Source organism: Chenopodium album, chromosome 10, assembly GCF_948465745.1.
Source record: "Chenopodium album chromosome 10, dcCheAlbu1.1, whole genome shotgun sequence".
Lineage (NCBI taxonomy): Eukaryota > Viridiplantae > Streptophyta > Magnoliopsida > Caryophyllales > Amaranthaceae > Chenopodium > Chenopodium album.
The window spans coordinates 42,868,198-42,892,203 of record NC_137843.1 but is presented as its reverse complement, the minus strand read 5'-3'; the positions used below and the strand labels follow the sequence as shown (position 1 = coordinate 42,892,203).

General features: G+C 35.5%; 1 protein-coding gene across 1 annotated transcript in view; it reads right to left on the bottom strand.

The window, feature by feature from the left end:
- The window catches only part of LOC145562448 (transportin MOS14-like), a 33,490-nt gene extending 10,283 nt beyond the window's left edge, over window positions 1-23,207 (bottom strand). Inside the window, exons 1-17 of the mRNA XM_081622733.1 lie at window positions 22,801-23,207; window positions 19,267-19,365; window positions 18,852-19,076; window positions 18,653-18,772; window positions 18,342-18,425; window positions 18,135-18,194; window positions 14,325-14,453; window positions 14,128-14,189; window positions 11,675-11,731; window positions 11,355-11,478; window positions 10,726-10,860; window positions 9,524-9,604; window positions 6,826-6,939; window positions 6,633-6,712; window positions 5,396-5,531; window positions 4,244-4,393; window positions 2,270-2,352 (exon numbers count right to left, since the gene is read on the bottom strand). Coding sequence (XP_081478859.1) covers window positions 2,270-2,352; window positions 4,244-4,393; window positions 5,396-5,531; window positions 6,633-6,712; window positions 6,826-6,939; window positions 9,524-9,604; window positions 10,726-10,860; window positions 11,355-11,478; window positions 11,675-11,731; window positions 14,128-14,189; window positions 14,325-14,453; window positions 18,135-18,194; window positions 18,342-18,425; window positions 18,653-18,772; window positions 18,852-19,076; window positions 19,267-19,365; window positions 22,801-23,022 — 1,961 coding nt within the window. The 5' untranslated portion in view covers window positions 23,023-23,207. The remainder of the gene's footprint in view (window positions 1-2,269; window positions 2,353-4,243; window positions 4,394-5,395; window positions 5,532-6,632; window positions 6,713-6,825; window positions 6,940-9,523; window positions 9,605-10,725; window positions 10,861-11,354; window positions 11,479-11,674; window positions 11,732-14,127; window positions 14,190-14,324; window positions 14,454-18,134; window positions 18,195-18,341; window positions 18,426-18,652; window positions 18,773-18,851; window positions 19,077-19,266; window positions 19,366-22,800) is intronic.
- Window positions 23,208-24,006: the final 799 nt, after the last annotated feature.

The window sequence follows — 24,006 nt, the reverse complement described above, 5'->3', positions numbered from 1 at the left end:
CAACAAACAATAAAGAGAGGAGCAAAAGCATTTAAATGGTTGTAGTGTTGCACCCCTGCCTAAGAATTATCCTAAAACACAATGCACTCTCTATGCACAAACATGTAGAAGAATTTTATTAATCAATCAACTATGTATTACATGAAATATTTTAAAACTAAGCATAAACCATTTATACTAAAAGACAAAAGGCATGTTTGTTACTCCCTTGATTTTTTTTTTCTTTTCATTTTAAAAATCATGTTTAGTATTGACCATTAGTATCTTTATTGCCTAAAAGTAAAAGTTATAAAAAGTTGAAAATTTGAAATTATAGATTGAGACAATTCCAATGCATATCACAAAATAACATTTATTTTGATACATTAATAGGAAAATATGGTCAAAGTAAGACATGTCAATAATGCACAGGCTAAAGAACGGTAAATAAAAATAAGGAGTAGGGAGCACATATCACTCCGTATAGCAATAAATAGGATACACATTAAAGTTCACCTATTTATACCAAAACTACTCAACACAATAATGAGATCTATATCTGACTAATCATGTAACCAGTAATTAATATCTTAGATATTTAACAACAATAAGAACACCTATGGTCATTCCGTATTCTATCGACAGGCCATGTTTGCTAGTAGTATCTATTTAGAGTTTTGACCATGTCAAAATTCTAATAGATGAGAAATAGCAGTGTTTAGTACTGTATTGTTTGACGTATCTTCTAGCAGTATAGAAAGTGTTTGACAAACAATCTAAACTTCAATGTTCATAGTCTGGGGTAGCACTCCCAAAATCCTTCAAAATTCTACCCAAATTATAAATCAATTTTCTTCTTCCAAGAACACGCTGCAGGCTTCTGCAAAATTCTCTCTCTTTCACGGTTCTTGGCATAAAACGGAAAATTCTGTCTTTTAGAAAATAAATTAGGTAAAGTTACAAATGGGATTGATCTGTGGTTCCTCCGTATCTCAAATCTTCTCTAATTTGCTGCTTTGAAGATTCAATATGAATAGAAGGTTTTAGCTCCTGTGAGTTTGCTCCTTTTAATCGTTTATAATGTAAGATTCCCATACTATTCTTTTATTCATCTTTTCTTGGTTCTTGTGGAAATAAAAATTGTCAATAATATTAACAAACAGCTAAATAATATGCGAGTCACATTTGTCTCTTTTTTGAATTCCAAACACTATTTCTACAAATAAAACTAATACCTTCAATGGCTACTTGGACAGCTAGCCATTAACAGCCACTAGTTGACAGAAAACCAATACCCCAACAGTTAATAACTACTCAAAAAACTAAAAGCTGACAGCTACATCTACCTTTCCCGAACAAACACAGAGATCTATCCTCGTATGATTTACCCAAGAAGTCACATAAATCCTAATGAATCCATCTTTAAAGGAACTTGTTAAATGCTTCTAATCTTATCTATCCTGCTCATCAGGTAAAACGAAATACTTAATAAAAAACCTACTTATAATTAATTAGAATTTTAATTTCAAATGGATCATGGCACTATAACTGACAAAATAATTTTGCCTTGCTGGTGCCAAGACACGAGCAAAGGTGTGTGCATCATGCACATGAGGCACACTTTTACATAGTTGCATGTTATGTTATCTTCTAAGGACAGTTGAAACATATAGGACTGGGGACAAAGATGTTTATTAAGTTGAATATGTGCCTCCTGTATGCCTCGGGTGAGCAACATTGTCCTCAACGTGTGGAGGGTTGCTTGAGGCAATGAGGCTTGCTCCAAGCACCAAGACACACTTTCAATCTATAATTTGGAGTATTGGACAAGGTAGCATACATTGAGATCTTCAGACTTATGTTGTAAGGATTCATATTAGAATCTCACTTGTGTGATTCTTGTCATTGAAGAACTAGGTCAAAAGCAATACTGTGAGCTTATTTTCTTCCCTCAAATCCATTCAAATAGGAAAAGTCCAATAAACAGGAACCACTGATCCTTTTACAAACAAGAGGAGAAAAAGGCTACTCATAACCCCCCCCCCCCCCCCCCGGCCTCAACACCCCAAAGAGGTGGATTTCAAAACCATCCCAACAAAAAGGAGGGAAAAAGGGAAATAACCTGTGATGATTAATATATATGATAGATGGAAAGAGCAAGTTTCAGCTCACACTCTTCAATAATAATACAAAACCTCAATGGCCCAGAAACCTAATAACTAGTTTGTGTCTAAACTTTAAAATATTTCCATTCAACATGGCACTTTAATCCTAAATGACAAGGACAAACCTATGCAATCCCCTGGAGGCAGAATTCAAGATTTGTGTATAAGCAGCTGGGTTGTGCCTCAATCCATGCTTCTCATCATTAACCTGAAAATTTTTCCCCACTCAGTTTTTGCATACATATAAATGATAGTAATTAAGAATGAAAACATAATATGCTGTCACGTAGGCATTGTTGGGCCCACTAACGGGTTCCATCCATGAATCAGTTAAGTGGTGGTAAAAGCCAATTTTTTAAAAATTTTGGTGGTCTTAAAATAAACTTTTATTTTTTATAGTGTTAACATCCAATTTTTTTTTTTTTTTTTTTTTTTTTTTTTTTTGTGGTGTTAAAAATCAAAATTTCCTTAAAATTAGGAAATTATAGAAAATAACACCACAAAAAAGTCACGATTTTGATTATAACACCACCAAAAAAAAAAAACTCTTATTATAACACCATTAAAAAAACCAAAAATTTGGTTTCACCACCACTTAACTTTGCCGTCCAAAAAAACCGTTAAGTGGGTTCCACACTGTACACGTGTCAATCACATATTGGATTAAAAAAACAAAAACAAAAAAAAAAAGAGAAATTAAAAAAAAAGGAAAACACTAAAATGCTAACCCAGCCACCACCTCCACCACCGGCGCCGGTCCCACTGCCGTCAGCCATACACACCCCTGAACCGCCGAAATCGACGCTGAAGCTCCGAAACCAGAACTACCCCCAACCTAAACCAGCCGAAACCCCAACCCACACCTTCACCGAACCACCATAACCCCAACCTAAACCAGCCAAACCCCAGCCTACACCGTCGCCGAACCACCGTAACCCTAACCTAAACCAGCCGAAACAACATCACACCCACCACTGTCGCCGAACTCCTCTTCCCTACTCAAAATCGTCGCCAAACCGCCGAAACCCCAACCCACACCCATACTTAAACCCGTACCCAGAACCAAATCAATTTCTTGGAGGCGAATTTTGCAGTGGATTTCGTTTTCGCGATGGTTGATAGGATTGGGACGGTTGTTGCCGGGTTATGAGGGTGGTGGTTAGCTTGATTTCACTGGTTATGGTGGGACATAGGGTGCCGGCGGTTGAGGATTGGCGTTCAGCGGCTAGGATTGGGCAGCCGGTTGTAGGCTAGTGGCTGAGTTAGTGTTGTTTTCTTTTTTCTTTTTTTATTTTTTTTTTAAACTAATACCTGATTGACACGTGTCCCTAGTGGTCCCACTAACGGATTCCATCCAAAAATCCGTTAGTAGGTGGTAAAATCTAATTTATGGGATTTTTGGTGGTGTTATAATAAAAGTTTAAAATTTTATAGTGTTATAATCAAAATTCTGTGATTTTTGTGGTGTTATTTTCTAAAATTTCCTTAAAATTATGCATCGACAACCATGAAAGGAGAAGTGTTGCAAATAAAAAACACATAAGAAGTATTAGATTATTTCTCTTTCCCCATGGTCCCCACTCTTACCTTCATTATTATTTCTCTCATCTAACATCCTTATAAATTAATTAAAAAATTAAAAAAAAAATTTAAAAAAAAAAAAAAAAAAACCAACACCAAGAGAATATCATTTTTTACCTATCTTAACTAAAAGGTGCAAAGGGAATACATATATGCTTATTAGCTCAATTTTTTTAATCCACGGTATTAACATGTGACCTACTATATAAACTGCAAGAGTAATAGTCCAAGAACCCTATGATTAAAATATTTAATGTTACTACTTATTTTACAGGCCAATAATAAAAAGTAATCATTTGTAGTACGGGGTTGTTTTTCTGCAAAACAATGTCTTTAGGAAAATGCATTAAGGTTGTTCCATTTTAAGGTTTTTTATCATAAGTTTATTGAGTGGAACTTTAAGACTTATATATACATTGTATAAAGAGGTAGTATATCATACAGAGACAATGCAAGACTCAACTCATTATAAACTACTTTGCAACTCATTATAGATAGATGAGGAATATGAAGCTTACAAGTTTCCCAATGACATCATAGCAAGAAGAAAGTAATCTAGTCAACACGTTGTTCTTCAGCTCATTACTAGGAAGAAAGCCAACAACAAGAGCAATAGCACCAACAACTTCTTCCTCATCTTCTAGTGGTAAATGCTGCTTTTCCAGACCCTGATGCAATCGCATATTGGAAAATTGTGAACAAAAACTATACGGTGGATTAGGAAACTCAAAAAGATACAGTGCACCTCAAAAAAAGAATGTAACATAATCATATAGGCAAGGTTTCCAGCAATATGTCCATAACTTTGCAACCAGCAAGAATGCAAGATGAATTATGTCATTTTCTAGCAACAGATTCTGCTCAAGAAAACCACCAAACTAATTTTTCGCTATATTACCCCCTGGTTCCTACTAGGTCAGGATAATTCTATGAATTTGACTCTAATTATTAATTCATATCCTACTATTAAATGGATCTGAATTGTTGCAATTCAACCAACTGAAAATTTTAAGAATAAAAGATAATGTTGATACATTGAAGTTAATCTAGACTTTTTCAGATGAAAAGGGGATGCACCATCTTGTGGGGCTGATAATATTATACAACAAAGTTTTCGACGGTGGAGATGTAGAAGGCGGCAATGAAGAATCTGGATGATCTCTTTGGTTTTGTAGTAGTAAGTTTCCAGAGATGAGAAAGGTCTTGTGGTGAGTAAGAAGGTAGCAACGAAGGTGGCGGGTAGTGGTGTCTCCCGTGGCAATGGAGTATATGAAGGCGGGGTGAGGTTGAGGTGGCTGACTGGTTTTTAGTAGATGAAGGGCCAAGGAGTGGGGTAGGTAGGTATGGGTATTGTGGTCTTTTGTCAATGTATCTCACAACTCCTTAATGTGTGTGCCAAAAAGAAAAGTGTCACATATATTGGAATGGAGGAAGTATATGAATAGCAAAAGTCAAGATCTAGTGATATTTTCTTTGAAAGACAGATTCTAGTGATTCAATAGAGAACAAAGTATTTTTCCAAAAATTAATACTTCGTATGTAGTTGTTGACAACTTTATCTAATATATCATCCTAATAAATATTGCAACACCATTTCATCTGCACACACACACAAACAAAAAAAAAAATAGTAAGCAATACGAGCAACCTTGAAAAGCATGATAACTCACCTCTCCAATCCAGATTAATATCTCCAAATTGGAAGGCTCAAACATTATTGCAGATGCATCTTCACATATTTTACGCAAGGCAGATGCACATGCACTAGCAGAGAGAGACTGTGAAATCCCAGCTGCAAGAAACAATCTGAACAACGAGCACAAGTGCCAAAAAGATCAAAAACTTCATACATTCATAGTCATATATGCTTCTTCGAACAAAATCACACAACTATATACCCTATCAACATCATAAACTAGAAAAAGTTTTTGCATTTACTTTAATACTAAGTATAAAAAAAAATAAAAAAAAAAAAAAAAAAAAAAAAAAAAAAAAAGAGTATGCCTCTCCAATGTACTAGGATTCACATTTCTAATTGGTGACACAAGCTTAGAAGCACACACTATGTGTGTGCAATTAAAGAGCATATTTAATTTGTATAATTTATATCATGTTAGATTACAATGATATAATTTGTTGGTTCTCTAAATATTTTGTTTTACGATAGATAGAGCCCATTATTTGCATGAAATTAAAGTGAATGTCGAAGGAAGTTTTACCTAGAAGCTTTTGAGATGGTATTAGCATATGGATGCAGCCATGCATTGAAGAGCCTTACTGAAAGGAAATTCATGGTTTGTTAGAGTTTTGTGTGACTGTTAGAATTGTGGGAAATGGCAATAGTGGTTTTGTGTTAGTAGGCCCGAGGAAAAAAAAATTGTGAGAAAGGAGATCTACTAAAAGGGGTTAAGAGATTAAACAGTATTAATATGGAACACTGGGCTTTTTTTTTTTTCTCAAGCTAGGTGACATGAATTGGAGCGAGGGAACTAATTTTTAGTATCATTCCCCTCTATTCATTTAATACATATGTATTTTTTTTTTGGGAAGGTATGAAGTGTTTATACTATTATCTTAATTAAATTTTTCCAGTAGTTAACTAGTTAGCTCCTTATGTGAAGTCATATTTATTTCTTTTCCCTACTTCCATTGTATTTTCAGGTAATTATGATATGACTCTTATCTTAAGTGGTTAAATTTGATTTTCCTTATTTTCATGACCTTTTATTTTTGGAAGTGATTTGCTAGGAATTTTAATAATTATTTCCTTAGTGATAATGAACGGGGCTATTATACGGAAATGAAATTTTTAATGCCACGGGGTATCGGCATTATATATGTATAACATAGATCTCCACAGCAATAAACATCAAACACACTGCAGTAGAGTAATGGAAAAGAGCTCACAGCAGGGGCCTAGTATTTGTTTGAAGAGTGGATATCCACTTTGAATAGGATCCAATAACATCAGCAAGTGATCTGTACACCTATAACAGAAGATCACGAGTTAAGAAAATTATAATTATAAAAGCAGACAGCCTCAGGACACATCGTATTCCTTGAAAATTAAAAATTAAAGAGAGAGGATATTTGTACGCACAATACACATGAATCCTTTAGGTTCATTAGATGTCCTGTTGGATAGAATTGTCACCAAGTGCATAATAACAGAGAAATCGAACTTTACACTCTCCTGTATGACCACTTCAGCAACCTAGAAGAAGAAAAAAAGTAGTTTTTATCACTTTGGAAAAAGTTAGGTATGATAGTCAGCATATAAGGATGCCTGAAAATGTAATGGAGCCAGCTCATGAGCATGAGAAACCAGAGGCTCAGCCTAGAAAATATGTTTAATTATATACTATATCAATTTCCAAGACTTAGATGAGATTAATAAAAGCAATGTATGCTGTCATTGGCCATCACGTTTTGGATAAATAATTATGGTTCAATAAGACTCAAGCTTATCATTCCAATACAATAATCTATTCATCTAGCTTAATTAATGCGTTAAGAAGGGAAATTTAGGCAAGGAAACCTGAATTAATGGACTCAGCTTAAGTATAATATATAGAAGATACCCCCTTGGTGCCTATTTAATACGAAGTATATACTTTACTTTTTAAAAACTAAAATACCTTCATAGATTCATCTGTCACAATAGAAAATTCTCCAAAAAAAATTCCAACTTTCTTTCTAACAAAACGCTCCACCACCACCCATCAAAACTTCCTGAGATTTCAAAATCCAATAAGGGGGAATAAGTTCAAGACATAGTGATCTGGGAACAACATGATTCCTGGGTTTCACAATTTTGATTCTTTAGACGAATGGGCATCCACCTTAGAACAGTCTGGAATCCGTTTTATTATTGAGGTTAAACCTCTATAGAAGCTGTGTATTCCTCAAACAAGATGAGCAAAACAGTGGTTATATAGGGAAAGTGGTGATGGAAGATGAAGATACCCAGATAGGAGACAACATACATGAAGAGAAGCAGAGTGACAAGGAGAGTATTTGCTGGGTAGTAAAGCAATTAATAAATCCTTTCTACCCTCGCACTTAAAAGAGAGGAAAAAGAAAGAAAGGGCAAAGTCAACTTAAACTCACCTCAGGCTTAATTCAATAAGCAACTGTGTTGGTTATATGAGATTGGGATGGGATCCCAATCCTACACAGAAACCTGTACTTCTGTCATACAGAATGCAAGCTAAGTTTTCCAAGCCTACTTTGACATTGAATGTAGTGTGCTTTTGCTTTTCATTAGCGAAAATGGTACTTTAGGGCGGATGCAAGTTTAGTGGCAAACATATGCCAAATTATTATTTTGAAATAATCAGCAAAATAAAGAGCTATTTCAGACCTTTTGGCTTTCTATATCAAGCGACTTGATAAAGCAGAAATATCATCAAAACAAAGAACTTTTTGTGACATTTTTGCCTTCCTATCTTCAAGCTGACTTCTATGGGCTAAAAATAGCACTTGGGACACTGCTTAACAATTTTTCTTGAATGGAAAATGCCAAAATGACTTTGTGAGTGTAAATACATATTAGTACATACTCCCTTTCTCCCCTTTAATTTGCTCCATTGGGGTTGGATAACTTTTTTTTATTTTGGTTGAATAAAGTTGATAAGAGACAGAATTGGTGAGACCAAATAAAGTGAATGGGAGATTAAAGTGGAGGTCCCTAATGATCATAACATCATATTCAAATTTATGGGCAATCTTTAAGGACAACCTAAAAAGGAAAATGAGAAACAATCGCCAATTTCCATAACCAATTGCAAAAGCAATCTATAACACTAGCATAAAAAATTCTCTCCTCCGCACATTAATTCCCTTCCAAGTTCTCACACGTCTTTTCTCGCTGCCATATCCTGAAATCTAACTATTTTCTTTTCCAATCAATTTATCAAAATCTCTCTTCAAAAAATTATGTAAAAATGATTTCGAGTGGGTTATGATGCTTGCTGCTAATATTCATTGATGAAACAGATGTGAAAAAGAAGCAGAACTTATGAATGACGCATGTAACTAAATAATACAAGTCGAGAGCAACCATTAATGGTGGTAAATAATTCAAGTCGAGAATAACAAATAGATGGGAGATGAAAGGTAGAAATTTGATAAAAAGATTGACGAGTGACTAAATCATGCAACACGGGAAAGGTGAGAACTAATGACATGAACTCATTGTAACCCTCAGATTTGATAATATATGATTTAGAATTATTCTCATATAAATAATTGTTAACTCATCTCAATTAAGTGCTGGATATCGGCATGGTATCTGTCTTCTCTCAATTAAGCACTGGATATCAGCATGCTACCTATCTCCTTACAATTAAGCGTTGGATACTAGCGTAATCCGAAATAAGGCACAGTGTCCCTATCAATTGCTTTTATTTTTGGAGGCTTCATATTAAGCTAATGTATGATACATAAGTTTTCCTTTATTGTTCTGCAAGACTAGTAAATTTTAATTTATTATTATATGTAAATGAAATTTTTTTTTACTTTAATTTATTGGCTGAATATTTGGTCTGTTTTATTTCAACTTTCCAGTACTGTTCTTGAATTATATTCTAGTTACCACAATTAAGCTAATTTGTTACTAATTCTCGTTCTAGAATATTTTGGCTTGCTTTGCTTCACCTTTCCTTTATGGTTCTTTATAAATATTCTGGTTTCCGTAACACCATTAAAGCAATATAAGGAATAAAAAGAGAAAGGTAAAAACCACAAAGAACATAAATGAAACACATGCAAGCATTGTCAATATAATATTTGCTCACCGCATTAAGTGCAAACATTTTGGCTTCTATCTCCCTCCATGGTATGGGCATGTTTCCTGACATCCAACCACCGAGGAAAACCTATAATGACATTGGAAACATATATAAAATAAAAGATATATCTATTATACAAATAGGTGAAACCTGTAATAGGCATGAAATTGGTAAGAGTGAATGAGTATGGCACTATGGCGTCAAATCCGTCAATGATGGTTTCACTCAGTCAGTAATTAAATGAAACCAAACGTATCTAAGACTTCCGCTCAAAATATAAAATGCAATAGTGTGATATCAGTATAAATCTTTTTATTCTATGTTTCACAATTTGGGAATGATGCAATTGCTGGGATATTTTTCCCATTTGCAATTGAAAATGGTCAATTCCATAGTTCAATTTCACGGACTCTTCAAACAGTGGGTGTAATTTGAAATTTTGGAATCCCAAATCGAAGTGCTTCCCAAACACAACATATAAAGTCGAATTTCCTAATTCCAATTCCCAGAATTGAAATTAATGAATTCAGATGAAATTAAGATTACCAAACACTACCTTAGGAATTCCCATGAATTTGATTGTGGATTTAATTCCCATAAATTAGATTTTCATGGGAGTTTCTAGTTCCTATGTTAATCAAACGACTGCTAAGAGGACAACGTATACTCCTTTGAACAAGCAAGCCAGTCGTATTGGGCATCAAAAAGAAATTTTATTAAAAAGAGCTACCAGGTACCACAAACAAACCATATAAAAGTATAGTGCCTCCATCCATTTGCCTAATTACAAAGACGCAATCATGACTTACAGTTGAAGCACCCAAAGCATATCTGCACACATCAAAAGCACATTCTGATAGAACACATAAAACCAATTTTTATAAAAAAGAGCCTGAAATTTTTAACATGCATCCTTGCACATCAGCTTTGGCTAGAACCTTGTGCCTTGAAGCACTAGCACTTTGTAAAATTTACAAGGCATATGACAACTATAATCTAAGGTAGGGCTGCAATTTCCCTGTGAATATACAGGCAAAATAGACCTTATTTAATCGTCAATATGATACACTTCTTTAACTTTCAGCTAACTAAGGAAAAGACTTCCTTTTAACAATTGCATCTTACAAATGAGAGCAAAGCACACAATGTTTATACATAGTTGCATAACAGTAAAGGCGCAAATGAAGAGCCAAGATGATTTCGAGTACCTTTTGTATGTATGTAGCTGGTCCTAAAGAGTGACAAATTTCCATCAGAAGTTCAGCCAAGTTCATTCTGAAATTTGCAAGACCATCAGGCAACTCACTGCTTCCACCATCTCCATCATAAGTAGATTCATCAACCTGTGGATAACAAAAAGACACTTTTGATTGGAGTCGTTGGACAATTCCAAATCAGCATATACTAGAAGGGGTGTTCGTGACCTAAGTGTGCAAAAACATACTATGTCAAGCACTACCATTAAGATCATCCAACCAAAGGCAGTAGAACCAAGTGTCAATAGATTTATTGAATAGACTAGAAAACCAAGCATATGTAATAACGTACATGCAAATTATTATAATTAATCCAACCTGTAAGAAGCTAAAAGTGAACTGCAACACAGGTCACTAGCCTCAATACAGCACAACAGAAGTGATTAGCATGCTGAACATGAGGTTCATAAGGCCAGAAAGTAACTAAATTTGTAGTAAGCCCAGCAAAAGAGTATCAAGTAAACCTGAGAAAAAACATTTCCCAAAGTTCCCTTCTTTTATGTCATCCAGACTAAATAGGGATACATGAAACGATGAAGATAAGCTGAGAGCATGTAAAAGTAAAAAAAATAAAATAAAACCTGATTGCGCAGCAGCAGTGCATCAAGTAAGGCTGAGAACACAGGGAAAAACATTTTATCTATATGCTCCCTTCTTTTTCTCTCATCCGCATTGATAGCAAGTATATAACTGGCAAGGCTACCCCTGAAATGTATCGAAGGAAAATGACTAGTTTTTTAGACACAAACAAAACTGACCCACCCCACCCCCACCCTTCCCCCTCCAAATAAAATAAATAAGAAACACGAAATATATATATATATATATATATATATATATATATATATATATATATATATATAGAGAGAGAGAGAGAGAGAGAGAGAGAGAGAGACTATACCAGAACTGCAATGTTGAATCCGCAATGTCCCATTCTTCACTAGGAAAAGCCACACAGCTGCAATATATAACGATGTTAGTAAATCTATGTAGAAACATAAACTTCTACATTATTGAACAAAAGGGTTTCTTACACAGTCCGCACAGTCACACCCACAAACTAATGGCAGCTACAGCTACAGACCTTCAATCAACCAATCAATCAAAGCCTAATCCCATAAGTGGGGTCGGCTACATCAATCAATCAGTCACACCTCCATATGGTTTTTATTGATTTAGAGAATGCCTATGACAAGGTACCAAGAGAGGAACTTTGGTGGGTAATGTTGAAAAAAGGTATCCAGCAAAGGTATGCGGACCTGGTTAAGGATATGTATTGGGATGTGTCAACACATGTGAGGACATGTGGTGGATTGACAAAAGATTTTCCTATTACATTTGGATTGCGTCAAGGGTCTGCATTAAAGCCCTTTTCTGTTTGCAACAGTTCTAGATGAAGTAACCATGCCAATTCAAGATGAGGTCCCATGGTGTATATTGTTTTTGAATGATATCGTTTTGGTAGATGAAACTAAAGATGGGGTTAATGCCAAATTGGAGCAATGGAGGCAAAGGTTAGAATCTAGTGGGTTAAAGCTAAGTTGGAGTAAGACTGGATATTTGGTATGCCGCTTTGGTACAGAGAGGGGGGCAAGCGATGATGAGGTTAGACGAAAAGGATATGACCATGAGTGAGTGTTTTAAATATCTTAGGTCAATCCTCCAAAAGAATGGTGACATTGATCAAGATGTGGCCCACGAGATTAAGTCGGAGTGGCTTAAATGGAGAGCGGCCCCGGGATTGTTACGTGACCGAAACATTCCTTTATAGTTGAAGGGGAAATTCTATAAGATTGCCATAAAACTAGTGTTGCTTTATGGTATGGATTTTGGGGCTTCTAAGAAGGAGCACATAAAAAAGATGAAGGTTATAAAAATGCGCATGTTAAGATGGATGTGCGGGAACACTCTAAGAGATAGAATCAGAAATGAAGTTATTGGCAAACTAAGGGAAAATCATCTGTGTTGGTTTGCGCATGTGAGACGGAGACCCAAGGGTGCACCGGTACAAAGAGTGGAAGAGTGGGATCATGGAGACCTTAAACGAGGTAAAGGGAGACCTAAAATAACTTGGTTGGCAGGAGTTAGGAAGGATATGAAGCAAATGGATTTGCATGAGAATGAAGCATTTGATCGTAAGGGATGGAAGACAAAGATTTTTGTGGATGACTATACAGAATATTCACTTTTGGTTTATATAGCCGACACTCTGGGATTAAGGCTCTGATTGATTGATTGAATATTTAAGTGACTAAGGTTACGATGTCTTACTAATTTAAAAATAATTGCTTTGCATATAATTAAGCTTATTCTACAAAGAACTGAAATAAGCACCCATATAAAAGCTTATTCTACAACAAATTGAAATAAGCCCCCTTATAGAAGCGTATTAAGCCTCAAACAATCTTTCAATTCCAACGGACACTATATACACGAAATAGAAAAAAAGTAAGCTCCCTTTCTTCATGTAATTTACATAACAAGCATCTTATCATCTCTTATTGTTCAGCAATTATCCTTTGAGCTATAGCTTGTTCCATACAATGAATGCATGCTAAGAAGGGAAAAAAAGGAAAATAAGAAAGAAGCTTAAGAGGTCTTGTGTGCATTGACATTGGTGGTACAGAACCTAAATGTAGTAAAATGACATTCCATGCTCTAGTTCATTCCAACCCAAGGAATTAAATCTCGAATGCATGACCACATGTCCACATCGCAATTGCATTATAAAGATTTTTGAGCTTACTACGATCATGAAAGGGCACTGAAACTACCCCCCAATGTTTCTCTAGAAAGAAGCTCAGCATTAAATTTGCAAAGCAACAGCACCTAAATTAAAACCCTGTTCCTAATTTGCTGAATCCTTTCAATTTTTCAGTATTGTTAGCATTTATGCATTCACCATCTCAAACTTCATAATAACATAGTTGACTTTAAAAAAAAAGGGGGGGGGGGGTTTAATGGACAAAATCCATCACGAATAGTTATAGATCAAGCAGTGCATTAAATGAATAAAAAAATGAATGCTTAGGATAATTAATTGAAACATACAGAAATGGAAAGGACAACAAATGACACAAATAAAGTATAATTGTTAATAACCTTATCTTGCAACACCTTAATAACCATAAAAGCTCTTTTTCATTTGAAGGCATAGTTAGTCAATTTTGCTAATTGAGGATTTACAAGTGCAGCATTCAAAAACAGATAGGAAAGATAAGATGAGAGTAAACTTTAAGAAGAAAGCAAGTGATGTCATTGATGGGACAATTATGCAACTACAAAAAGTAAATTGCAAGATGCAAATCACCTCCTTTGATTCTAAGAGAAACAAGTTAATAAATGATACCAGACCTTAACAGTGCATCTGCTAAGATCAGAGACTCTGAACTTGCATCTACGATCAAAGACGGTGCCTAACAGAAAACAAGGTGAGGAGAAAAAAAATTTGTATCAGTGGTTATTTTCTACAATATTACCTTTAAAAAAAAAAAGACAAAAAATTCGAATTAGACAAGTCTAGACTTTTAACTAAGATATTGTCAACTTACAGCCTGACCAATTTCTGACATCAAGCATGCAATTCCACTAATAATTTTTTCATCTCCGTTGTCTAGAGCTGGACAAAGTAGAGCATCCTTTAAAAACTGAACTCTACACAATAAAACCTGAGGTAGATCCTACAAAGCCAAGTAAGAATAAATTAATTAAAATAACCAAGAATTACTGGACATGAAAGGATTGTTGAGTAATAGTTAGTAGCTGCAGTACAAAAGCCTCTATCAACTTGATAAAAGAAACAGATACGATTCTGGAGGACCGCAGGACCTTTTAACAAAAAAGAGGTAACAAAAGCAAGCTCATTAAAGCGAGAGGAACCAAGATATAAGCATGTAAGACAGCCAAAAAGGCTTCTTAGAACTCCCCCAGCAGTCAATGGCATTAAGAAAAACAAGCCATAAAGTTGATCAATCAAAACCAGATCCACAGCAGTACAGCATATAAATCTGAATTCTATTATTATCTTTTCAGTCATAACTCATAAGCATATTAAACTGTCAAAGATACTATGCAAAATTGCTCAAATTCCATATCTGTACTGTGCTATTAAGGCTGCAGCCCAGGTGCAAGGGATCAGTAAGCGGGTTAGAAGACCAACATATCACAAAAAACAGGAAACAGGATACATATTCGCACATATAGATCATAGGAAGTACATTAATAATCCTGATGCTTATTTTCTTAAAGCAGGCTTTAAACAGTATTGGCTTATTGCAAATTATACAAGTCACACGTTGACTATCAAAAAAATAAAATTCATCAGCTGATTGAGTGAATGTTTTAAATATCTTGGGTCGATCATCCAAAAAAAAGGTGACATTGATCAAGACATGGCCCACGGGATTAAGTCAGAGTGGCTTAAGTGGAGAGCAGCCACGGGAGTGTTATGTGACCGAAGCATTCCCTTCCAGTTAAAGGGAAAATTTTACAGGAATACCATAAGACTAGTGTTACAGAATGTTAGGCTTCTAAGAAGGAGCACATTAAAAAGATGGAGGTTATGGAAATGCGCATGTTAAGATGGATGTACGGAAACACTCTAAGAGATTGAATCAGAAATGAGGTTATTCACATAAAAGTAGGGGTGGCAGGCATCGCAGACAAACTAAGAGAAAATCGTCTGCATTGGTTTGGACATGTAAGACGGAGACCCGATGGTGCACCGGCACGAAGAGTGGAAGAGTGGGCCATGGAGGGGTTAAACGAGGGAGAGGGAGACCGAAAATAACTTGGTTGGAAGGAGTTAAGAAGGACGTGAAGTATATGGATTTGCATGAGGATGGGGCATCAGATTGTAAGTAAGGGATGAAGGGGAAAGATTTTCGCCGATGACTACACGGAATAATCATTTTTGGTTCATGTAGCCGACCCACTTATGGGATTAAGGCTTTGATTGATTGGCCCGCTAATAGGCCCATACATGAACATAGACAATTATATTATGGTAATAACTAATATTGCTGGCACATAGCCCATTAGGTGAAAGAAACAATCCTTATGGTCCACTTTACATATCTAGTCCAATATTAGAAAAGCTAATAATAGTCTTACACTCTAACAACCAACCTATTTGCTACAGCGTGTAGCATTATTGTGGACCACATAGATATAAGTACAGAATATAGAATAGAACTAGACAAAGAATTGTGAGGGTAAAATTCACCCAAGAGAGGAAGGCTGAATCTCGTAAACAAGAACTACAAAAAATGACAAGATAAGATAAAATTTCAGCAAGTTTGAGTACACACTGTGGAAGTACACTTGACAATAGTGATGACAGCCAAATAGTGGAGGTTGGTGACTAGTTTCCGGGCAAATCGACCGCAACATGGCCACTGACACAGAGAATCAAAAAAGGCGAGGCTTGAGAGAATTAGGTCGGTCAGGTCTAGGATTTTGTTTTTTTTTTTAATGTTTTCTAGTGATAAAAAAAGGGAGAGTAAGGATTTCACTTCCATTTTGAATCCTTCAGCCTGAAATATTTTGCCGTTAAAAAAATACAAAAATGTTTCGATTGCTAGAACAGCACTACATTAGGATTACTCGAATTTGGATACCCATGTCTGACACTAGTACCTTTGCTAATGTCCAACTCGGTTATAATGTAAAAAAAATACCATAATACTCCCTCCGTTTTTAAATACTTCCACTTTCCATTTCTGGTTGTTTTTAAATATTTGCTCCATTTCCTTATTTGGAAAGCTTTTACAATATTTAATTAATTTCTCTCAACTAGTGGACCCAAAATAAATCATATTTTATTAATTTATATTCTCTCTCCTCCAATTCTCTCAACTACTTTTGCTTTTTATAATTTTTTATTTTTTCACCAACCACACTACCTCCATATTTTATTACTTTCTCCGATTTCTCCTAAACTCCGCACGTGGAGAAATGGAGCAAGTATTTAAAAATGGAGGGAGTATTGGTCTAAATGAAGTATCCAAGTGTCATACCCATGTCTTAGAGGTTAAATGAAGAGTCCAAGTAACATAGGATCTTCGAATGGTGACTTTCTACAATTCTAGGCACTCTATACCTAGCAGTCTTAATCAAAAATATATCAAGGGGTATTTTACTAACATTGAAGCTCTATTATAAATCCTATGAGACAGAAGAACAGGATGAAACTGACATGATAAAAACCAGAGTAGCATTGTCAAAACTAGAGAGAGTCGGCAGCAGCAGCCACATGCGTGAACAGTTGGATATGAGCCCCCATTTCTCTTGACATGAAAAGGTTTTTTTAAAGCTGGTAGGAAAAAAAATCAGGCAGGAAGGGAGTTTATTACAAAAACTGGGTACTAGTCTTTCACAGAGTTCATCAAAAGAAGCAGCAACAGCCATCAGAGAAGGGAGAGCCAAAAACATCATATATGCCTGTCAATGTTAGTTCTAGTCCATTCTAACTTATTTCCCAAATGTAAGAGAACACGGAAAATTCAGAAGAAATTTTACAAGAAAACGCATGTTCTATTTTCCAGGGGGGAAATTCATGGGCAAATGATGTGGTATTGCATAGATCATAGGGTAACCTTATTTGAAATATATTAACTCAAAATATGTCAATAAACGTTTTTCAAAGAAATTCTAACCCCAATGATGGGTTCAAAAGATATGGTAACCTGATTTTTCCACTGCTGGAAAAAGAAAACAAATCATATAAGAACCATAATTCCCTATTAAATTTAAAATATTATTAAGTACCCCAGTTTCTCATAATAGAGGTTTTAATATATTAAACTTAATATGGATAACTACTAATATCAGAAGAGCACCTAAAATAAAGCAAAGAGTTGCCCTTGTATAAGAAACGGCAATGCTAACCTACAGTAAGCACATCAAAAAAACACATAGTTACCTAAGTACAAACTTCAGGCTTGGATTATCCTGTATATTATGCAATACCATCATGTTATCTCGTGAATTTTTCTTTTCTTGGACATCAATATTTTTTATTAAATGAAATTCTTCTGGATACAGATTCATAATCAAAAGTTATATCCACCGCTTAGTAGCTTACAATGACTTAAGATCAAAACTTAAAAATTTGTAACAAGGGTTTCAACATACGAAACCAAGCCTCTATAAGTCAACCTGACACAATAGTTATGTACTATGGGATTTTCAACCAAAACTTTTACGTTATTTTAACAAGATTTTTCAACAAGAAAAATAGTCTTAAAACCAATAAGTTATATCCAATTCGAATATAAAAAATCAAGTTAGATTTCGACACAATTTTCAGCAGTCTAAAAAAAAAGTAAAAAAAAAAAAAAGCATAGTTACAAGTGCAATACCTCATGGCGACTCACAAGCTCAACAAGAACTTCAACAGCCAGATCAAAGGAAGATGAAACCTAAGAAATAAAGAAAAATGACGTTAGTAGAAACCTCTGTGTTAAGTCTATTTTTCCCCAACCTCTTTTTTTAAGGGACAGGTGAAATAAATAAGCACATAATCTAACAGCACCAAACATAGAAAAGTTAAGGAGCTGACTAACAACCTGTAAAGAATTGAACACGAAATTCAGAAGAGGATGAGAAGACAATGAGCCAGAAGGAATTTCAGAGAAGCATCCAACTCGGACCTGAAAGTGAAAAACAAAAGGCTTGATTTGACTAACTGCAATGAATAAGCAAAGCTACATGGAAGTTATATGTAATAATAACCAGTAATAACTCATCCGAAATTGGACATGAAATCCCAGCTTAATAGCAATGGTCAGATTAACTACATATAATAGAAAATGGATAGAGCAGCTTGGTCCGGTCACCAAAGTTTCATTGGTGGAATATTTCACAACATTGATCTTACCCAGCTGAGTAAACACCGCAATATCTTCCTATTTCTTTCATGCATCTGGTTGGTATCTTCGAACCTTATCTCTGATTGCTGCCTCAGGAACTCAAGGACCATTGAAGTATGTGATAAAAGCTGCATTTCATCAATTCATAAGAGGCAAGACAGAAAGTACACAAAGCTAATGCTATGCCAGTTCAGACTGAGGAAACACCTCTCTAGTATACTGAGACCTCTGTGCAAAATTTATGCTACTATCAGTACTTTGATCCTCAACTACTTCTTCCGGCAAAACAGTCAGCATTTCCAAAACAGCAACATTGCCGTTTTCCTGTGTTTGAAAATTTTGAAGATTGTAGAAAAGTTGTTCAATTGGTTGCCTATACTCTGCTGCACGGAGCACAAGTGCAGCGAGTGCCAAACATATCTGAGTTAAAAGCTGCCAAGAAGAATAGGGCTGACAGTGAATAATATTGCCAAGAAAAGACAAAAAAAACATATTTACAGCAAATATAAGAGATATCCAAGAGCAAATTTACATGAAACTTTCAAAAATTGTTCGATAAAACCTAACATTTTCCTTGAGAACCAAGACAGACAAACAAATTCAAACTAGAGAGATGAAAAACCTGTGGAGGTCCTGAACTAAATCTTCTAGCAGCCACCAAAAGAGCATTCAACAGCGCATCCTTTGCTCCCGATTGTAAGTAGTAACCCTCGTTGTGTATCTGCCAAAGAAAATTACTATTCAAATTAGTGTAATCAAACAGCAGAAACTTTCGGATCCACCATAAATTCCAGCCTACAAGTTTTTGTTGTCTAATCAATTTTAGCAAAACTAACTTTAAGGTTCTAGATTCTATATATGTGGATTCAAATCAAACTAACATGGTCTATCCGCATAAGATATTTTGGTATATGTTGCTTTATGGATGAGACTAAAGTCAGGGTTAATTTTAAGATGGATCAATTGAGCCAAAGAAAATATGAGTACATTGAATGCCAATTAGATAGCGAAAGGAAGCGTCACAAGGATTTAGCGACATAAGATGGTAAGGGAGTTAGCCCTGTTTAAGTCCCTTGGTAGATGTTGTAGAAGGATTGAAAAAGTCACCAAGAAATTATTCATATTAGTTGATGGCTCAAATGAATGAGCAACCATGGAATACCATTAGAGTTACTGGAAAAGTATTCTATATGGATGTGGGCATCAAAGAAAGAACACAGATATAATAGAAATGTATGATGAGAATTTGAGATGGGTAAGGGAGCACCTTAAAGTATAGAAATCAAAATGAATATATTTAGGGTAGGTTGGAGTAGAACATGTAGCAGATAAGATAAGATAGAACCGGCTACATTGGTTTTAGATATATGCAACAATAACCATAAAATGTATTGGTAGCCTCGTTAGCATCTCCAATTCGAGACAAGAGATTAGTGTGTTTGGAAAGTGGAGAGCAAAGGATACAGAGATTTTAGAAGAAGTTGAAAAAGGTCAAAGAAGACTTGGATAGAAGAAAATCAAAATGGTATGAAGAAACTGAGTTAGAAATAGCATATAACCCTCATCGGAAGTGAAGATAAAAATTTTAATTAATGTAGTTGACCCCATCCTTATTTGGATTAAGGATTTGGTTTATATAGAAGTACTAGTTCATTTAAATATTATCTTTAGCTTAATTCATTTACTATCTACGCCTAGTGTTTTGAAAAAGCACGCCTGCTGCGCGCTTGGGCACTAAGGCTCCATGAGTTAAAAGTCATGCGCTTTTTGTGGTCTATGGAAAGTGAATTTGCTGAAGCGCACAACAATTTTTCCACAAATTTCAATCCTTTATAATATGAGCCTTACTTCAAGGAGTTGCACCAAAGCACACAAAGGTACGCCTAAGGCACATGGAACTAAACACCTTGGTGAGGCTTGTGCTTTTTCATGCATTGTCTACGCCCATAACAAATTTAAGAAAGTGATTGAGCCTCATAACACTAATAGTTGTACTCTAGTGGACATTGCTTTCTAGTGTAGCGTGAACACTTTACGGAAGATACTTTGAAGTTGTGGACATTACGTAATTTCTTTCTAGTTGTTTATTTTGAGCTAAATGGATACTTATGATCCTTACTAGAAAGAAGTGGAATGATATTACAAGGCTGTGGGCTTATTTACATTATAATACCTTTTGTATATTATCCTGAAATATTGAACCTCGTATTCCCGAACAGCTCAACAGCTTCAACCTTTTTAACCTGGATTAAATCTATGGGTACTTCTGCTAAATCCATGGGTAGGGTACACTCTATCAATATACTCCAAGGACTTAATTCCAGCCACAAGGCTCCAACATCACACCTAAACTAATCTTCAATCAAAAATCTCAAAGGGGCTTGGTCCATGTAAAAATCTCAAATTAAAGTATTTTACTTCCTCCATTCAAAATTAGATGACACTTTATTTTGGAACACCCTTTAAGGAGCGGTGGCAAAGAAAAAGAAAAAACAAAAATCACCCCACTACCCACTACCCATATTAATATATTTCACAAATTAAGCCCACCTGCAGTCCAGCATTGATTGCACAGCCACCACAAAATTTACACCACCACCATCTATACAACCACCCTCCATAATTGACCAACTTCAGATTGATGAAAACACCAAATTAAGGTAATATTGTACATAAATAAGAAATGGAGGTAGTAATTTGGAATAGAGGAAATAGATCATTATCACCCCTTTAAAATTACATTGAAAAGTTTGTTTGAATGGTTGAGTAGAGCTTATGTTAGCTTACAAGTATTTGGGATGGCTTTATAAGGAAAGTGTTGTAAGTAATCCGAGAGAAAGGGAGTATAAAAAAGTAGAGGGCAAAGAGTCCTTTAGAGAAGCTCTGTAAAAGAGCATTGCTTGCCTTCCACACTTTGCTCACACCTTCAAAGTATGTCCAAAAAGAAGCAAAGCATAGATGTATCTTGTATGTAGTTTTAAACTTCTGATCCTGAATGTGAATGTTAATAAATTTCATTACAGCCACAAACTACAAATAAAAGGAAAGCACGCCTAAAAGTTTTTCATATTACCCCTCCTTAAAGGTATTACCTCCTTTCTTTTTTTGTTTCTACTCACTTACTATTCATTGGGTCAAACTAAAAAGATTTGACCTTTTATTGCTACTTACACACAAAACGAAAATCATCAATTGGCATCTTATTAGATTCATTACAATGCTTGGGATCCAAACATCTAATTATCATAACTTACATTTGTAAGTAATTAAAAATATAATTGGTCAAAAATGTGTGTTGAAGACCACGCAAAATACAAAGAAGTAGCACAAAAAAGAGCCAAGTGAGTACATAAAGTGATTGCGCTTGTAAAGCATTGGTCAACAGAACCAATAAGCACCCATGCTTTCTAAATACATTTCCAGCAAACAATTGTACAATATAAGTATTCCTCGTCTCACAACTATTAGTAAAAAGCACAAATACCGGGAAGTAAGCAATCTTTTATGCCACGATGTTTTTGCAAACTATAACTTATGATAAAACATTAAAACCTCTCCAAATAAAGTACAAGCCAAAGTTCTTTGCATCTGCCAATTTTGCTTTTATTTTTTGTGACGGGAACAACACAATTAACACACAAATAGTCCAATTAGAACAAAAAAGAACAATCATTCTTCTATATGGCCTTAATACAACACCAAGTAAAGATAGAGCAGACACACATCTAATTTCAGTCGGCGAGGAAAGAACCCAAAGCAATTCACCAATCAAACTCAAAAAATTCGCTTCTTTCTGCCTTAGGTCTAAAGTGGGAGCTAACCACTCCTTTAGAGAACACCATAATCATAACAAAAGAATTCGAATTCACCAAGCTGCATGTCCTAACTCTTCCAATAACTTAACTAAAATACAACTCTGAGTTAATAAACCACAATGTAACTACACCTACTTCCACCCACAAAAATGCTATGAAAAATTTCTTCATTATCAAAAAAATCTTTGATAAAGTAACTAAAACAATCAAATTCCACAAAACCCATTTGACAAAAAAGCAATCAAAAGACACCCAATTCATACCTCAAAATACCCATGCAACCCAAATCAAAATACCAAATAAAAAGCCAAAAAATGAATGAAAAAAACAAAGAAACAAACCTTGCGTTTAAGAATCTGGGCAGCAAAGAATTCGACTTCGAAATCGGAGAAATAAGGCGGGAGGTGAGAAGAAGAAGTGAGAAGAGAAGTGGCAACCTCCCAAGCAGCATCGGATTGTTGAAATTGAATCAGCCATTGATTAGCAGCAACTCTATTACAAGATTGAGAATCGTGGTTCAATACATTAACAGCTTGTGCAACCTGGATTTGAAGTTCATCCATTAATAATAAATTTAGGGGGTGTTTGTTTTTACAATTCAATTCAAAAAATAGAAATTGAAATTGAAAATGAAAGAGAGTATAATCATAGGCGGAGAAGACGACGCCTGTAATTCTTAGGTGTGATCTGACGGTTAAAGGGTGCTAGCAATTCTATTGGGTTATTCAGTTTATGGAGAGGAGCTGCCTTATTGCCTTATTGGTGGTCACTGCCTCACTAATGCTACGCTCACTCAAGTGAGAAAAAAGCTTTTTTAAAAAAATAAATAAATAAAAGAAAAAATTGACATTTACTACCGGCGAAATTACCTTGTATTACATTTGCTATCCGTTTAATTTTTTATTTTATTTTGCTACCACTTAAAATCAAATGATTAAAATTTCACTACCACTTAACGGAATCCGTTATGTTTATTCAAAAAAAAAAAAAAAAAAAAAAAGTAACCCTGCCACCCCTCCCCTCAACTACCACCCCTTCCCCCTCCCCCCTGCCGGCGGCCGACGCCCAGAGCTTCGGCTGGCGCCGGCGCAAACCCACCCCCCTCTCTTTCCCCCACCCTACGCAGCCCCCCTTCCCTTTCCCCGACGTTCTTGCTGCCTCGACCCCCAACCCGAGCCAAAACCACCCCCCTTTCCCCTTCCCCCCACCGGAATCTGCCCCCCAGCCCCGTTCCCCCCACCGAAATTGACCCCCCTCCCCTTCCCCTACCCTTTTCGGCCATCCCTAACCCTAAACCACCACCCCCAAACCACCATAAGCAAAACCCTAAATTCGTTGAACGGTGGCTAAACCCAACTAATGGAAATAATAACAATGTAAGTCAATTGGTAGTGAAATAAATATTTTAGAGATTTGGGTGGTAGCAAAATAAAAAAATAAAAAATTAAACAGGTAGTAAATGTGTAACACCCTAATAATTCTCTCTTTAAACCTCTGAGGACCCTGAACAATATTCAAGAGAATTACTGGCGTGCTACCGCCACGTG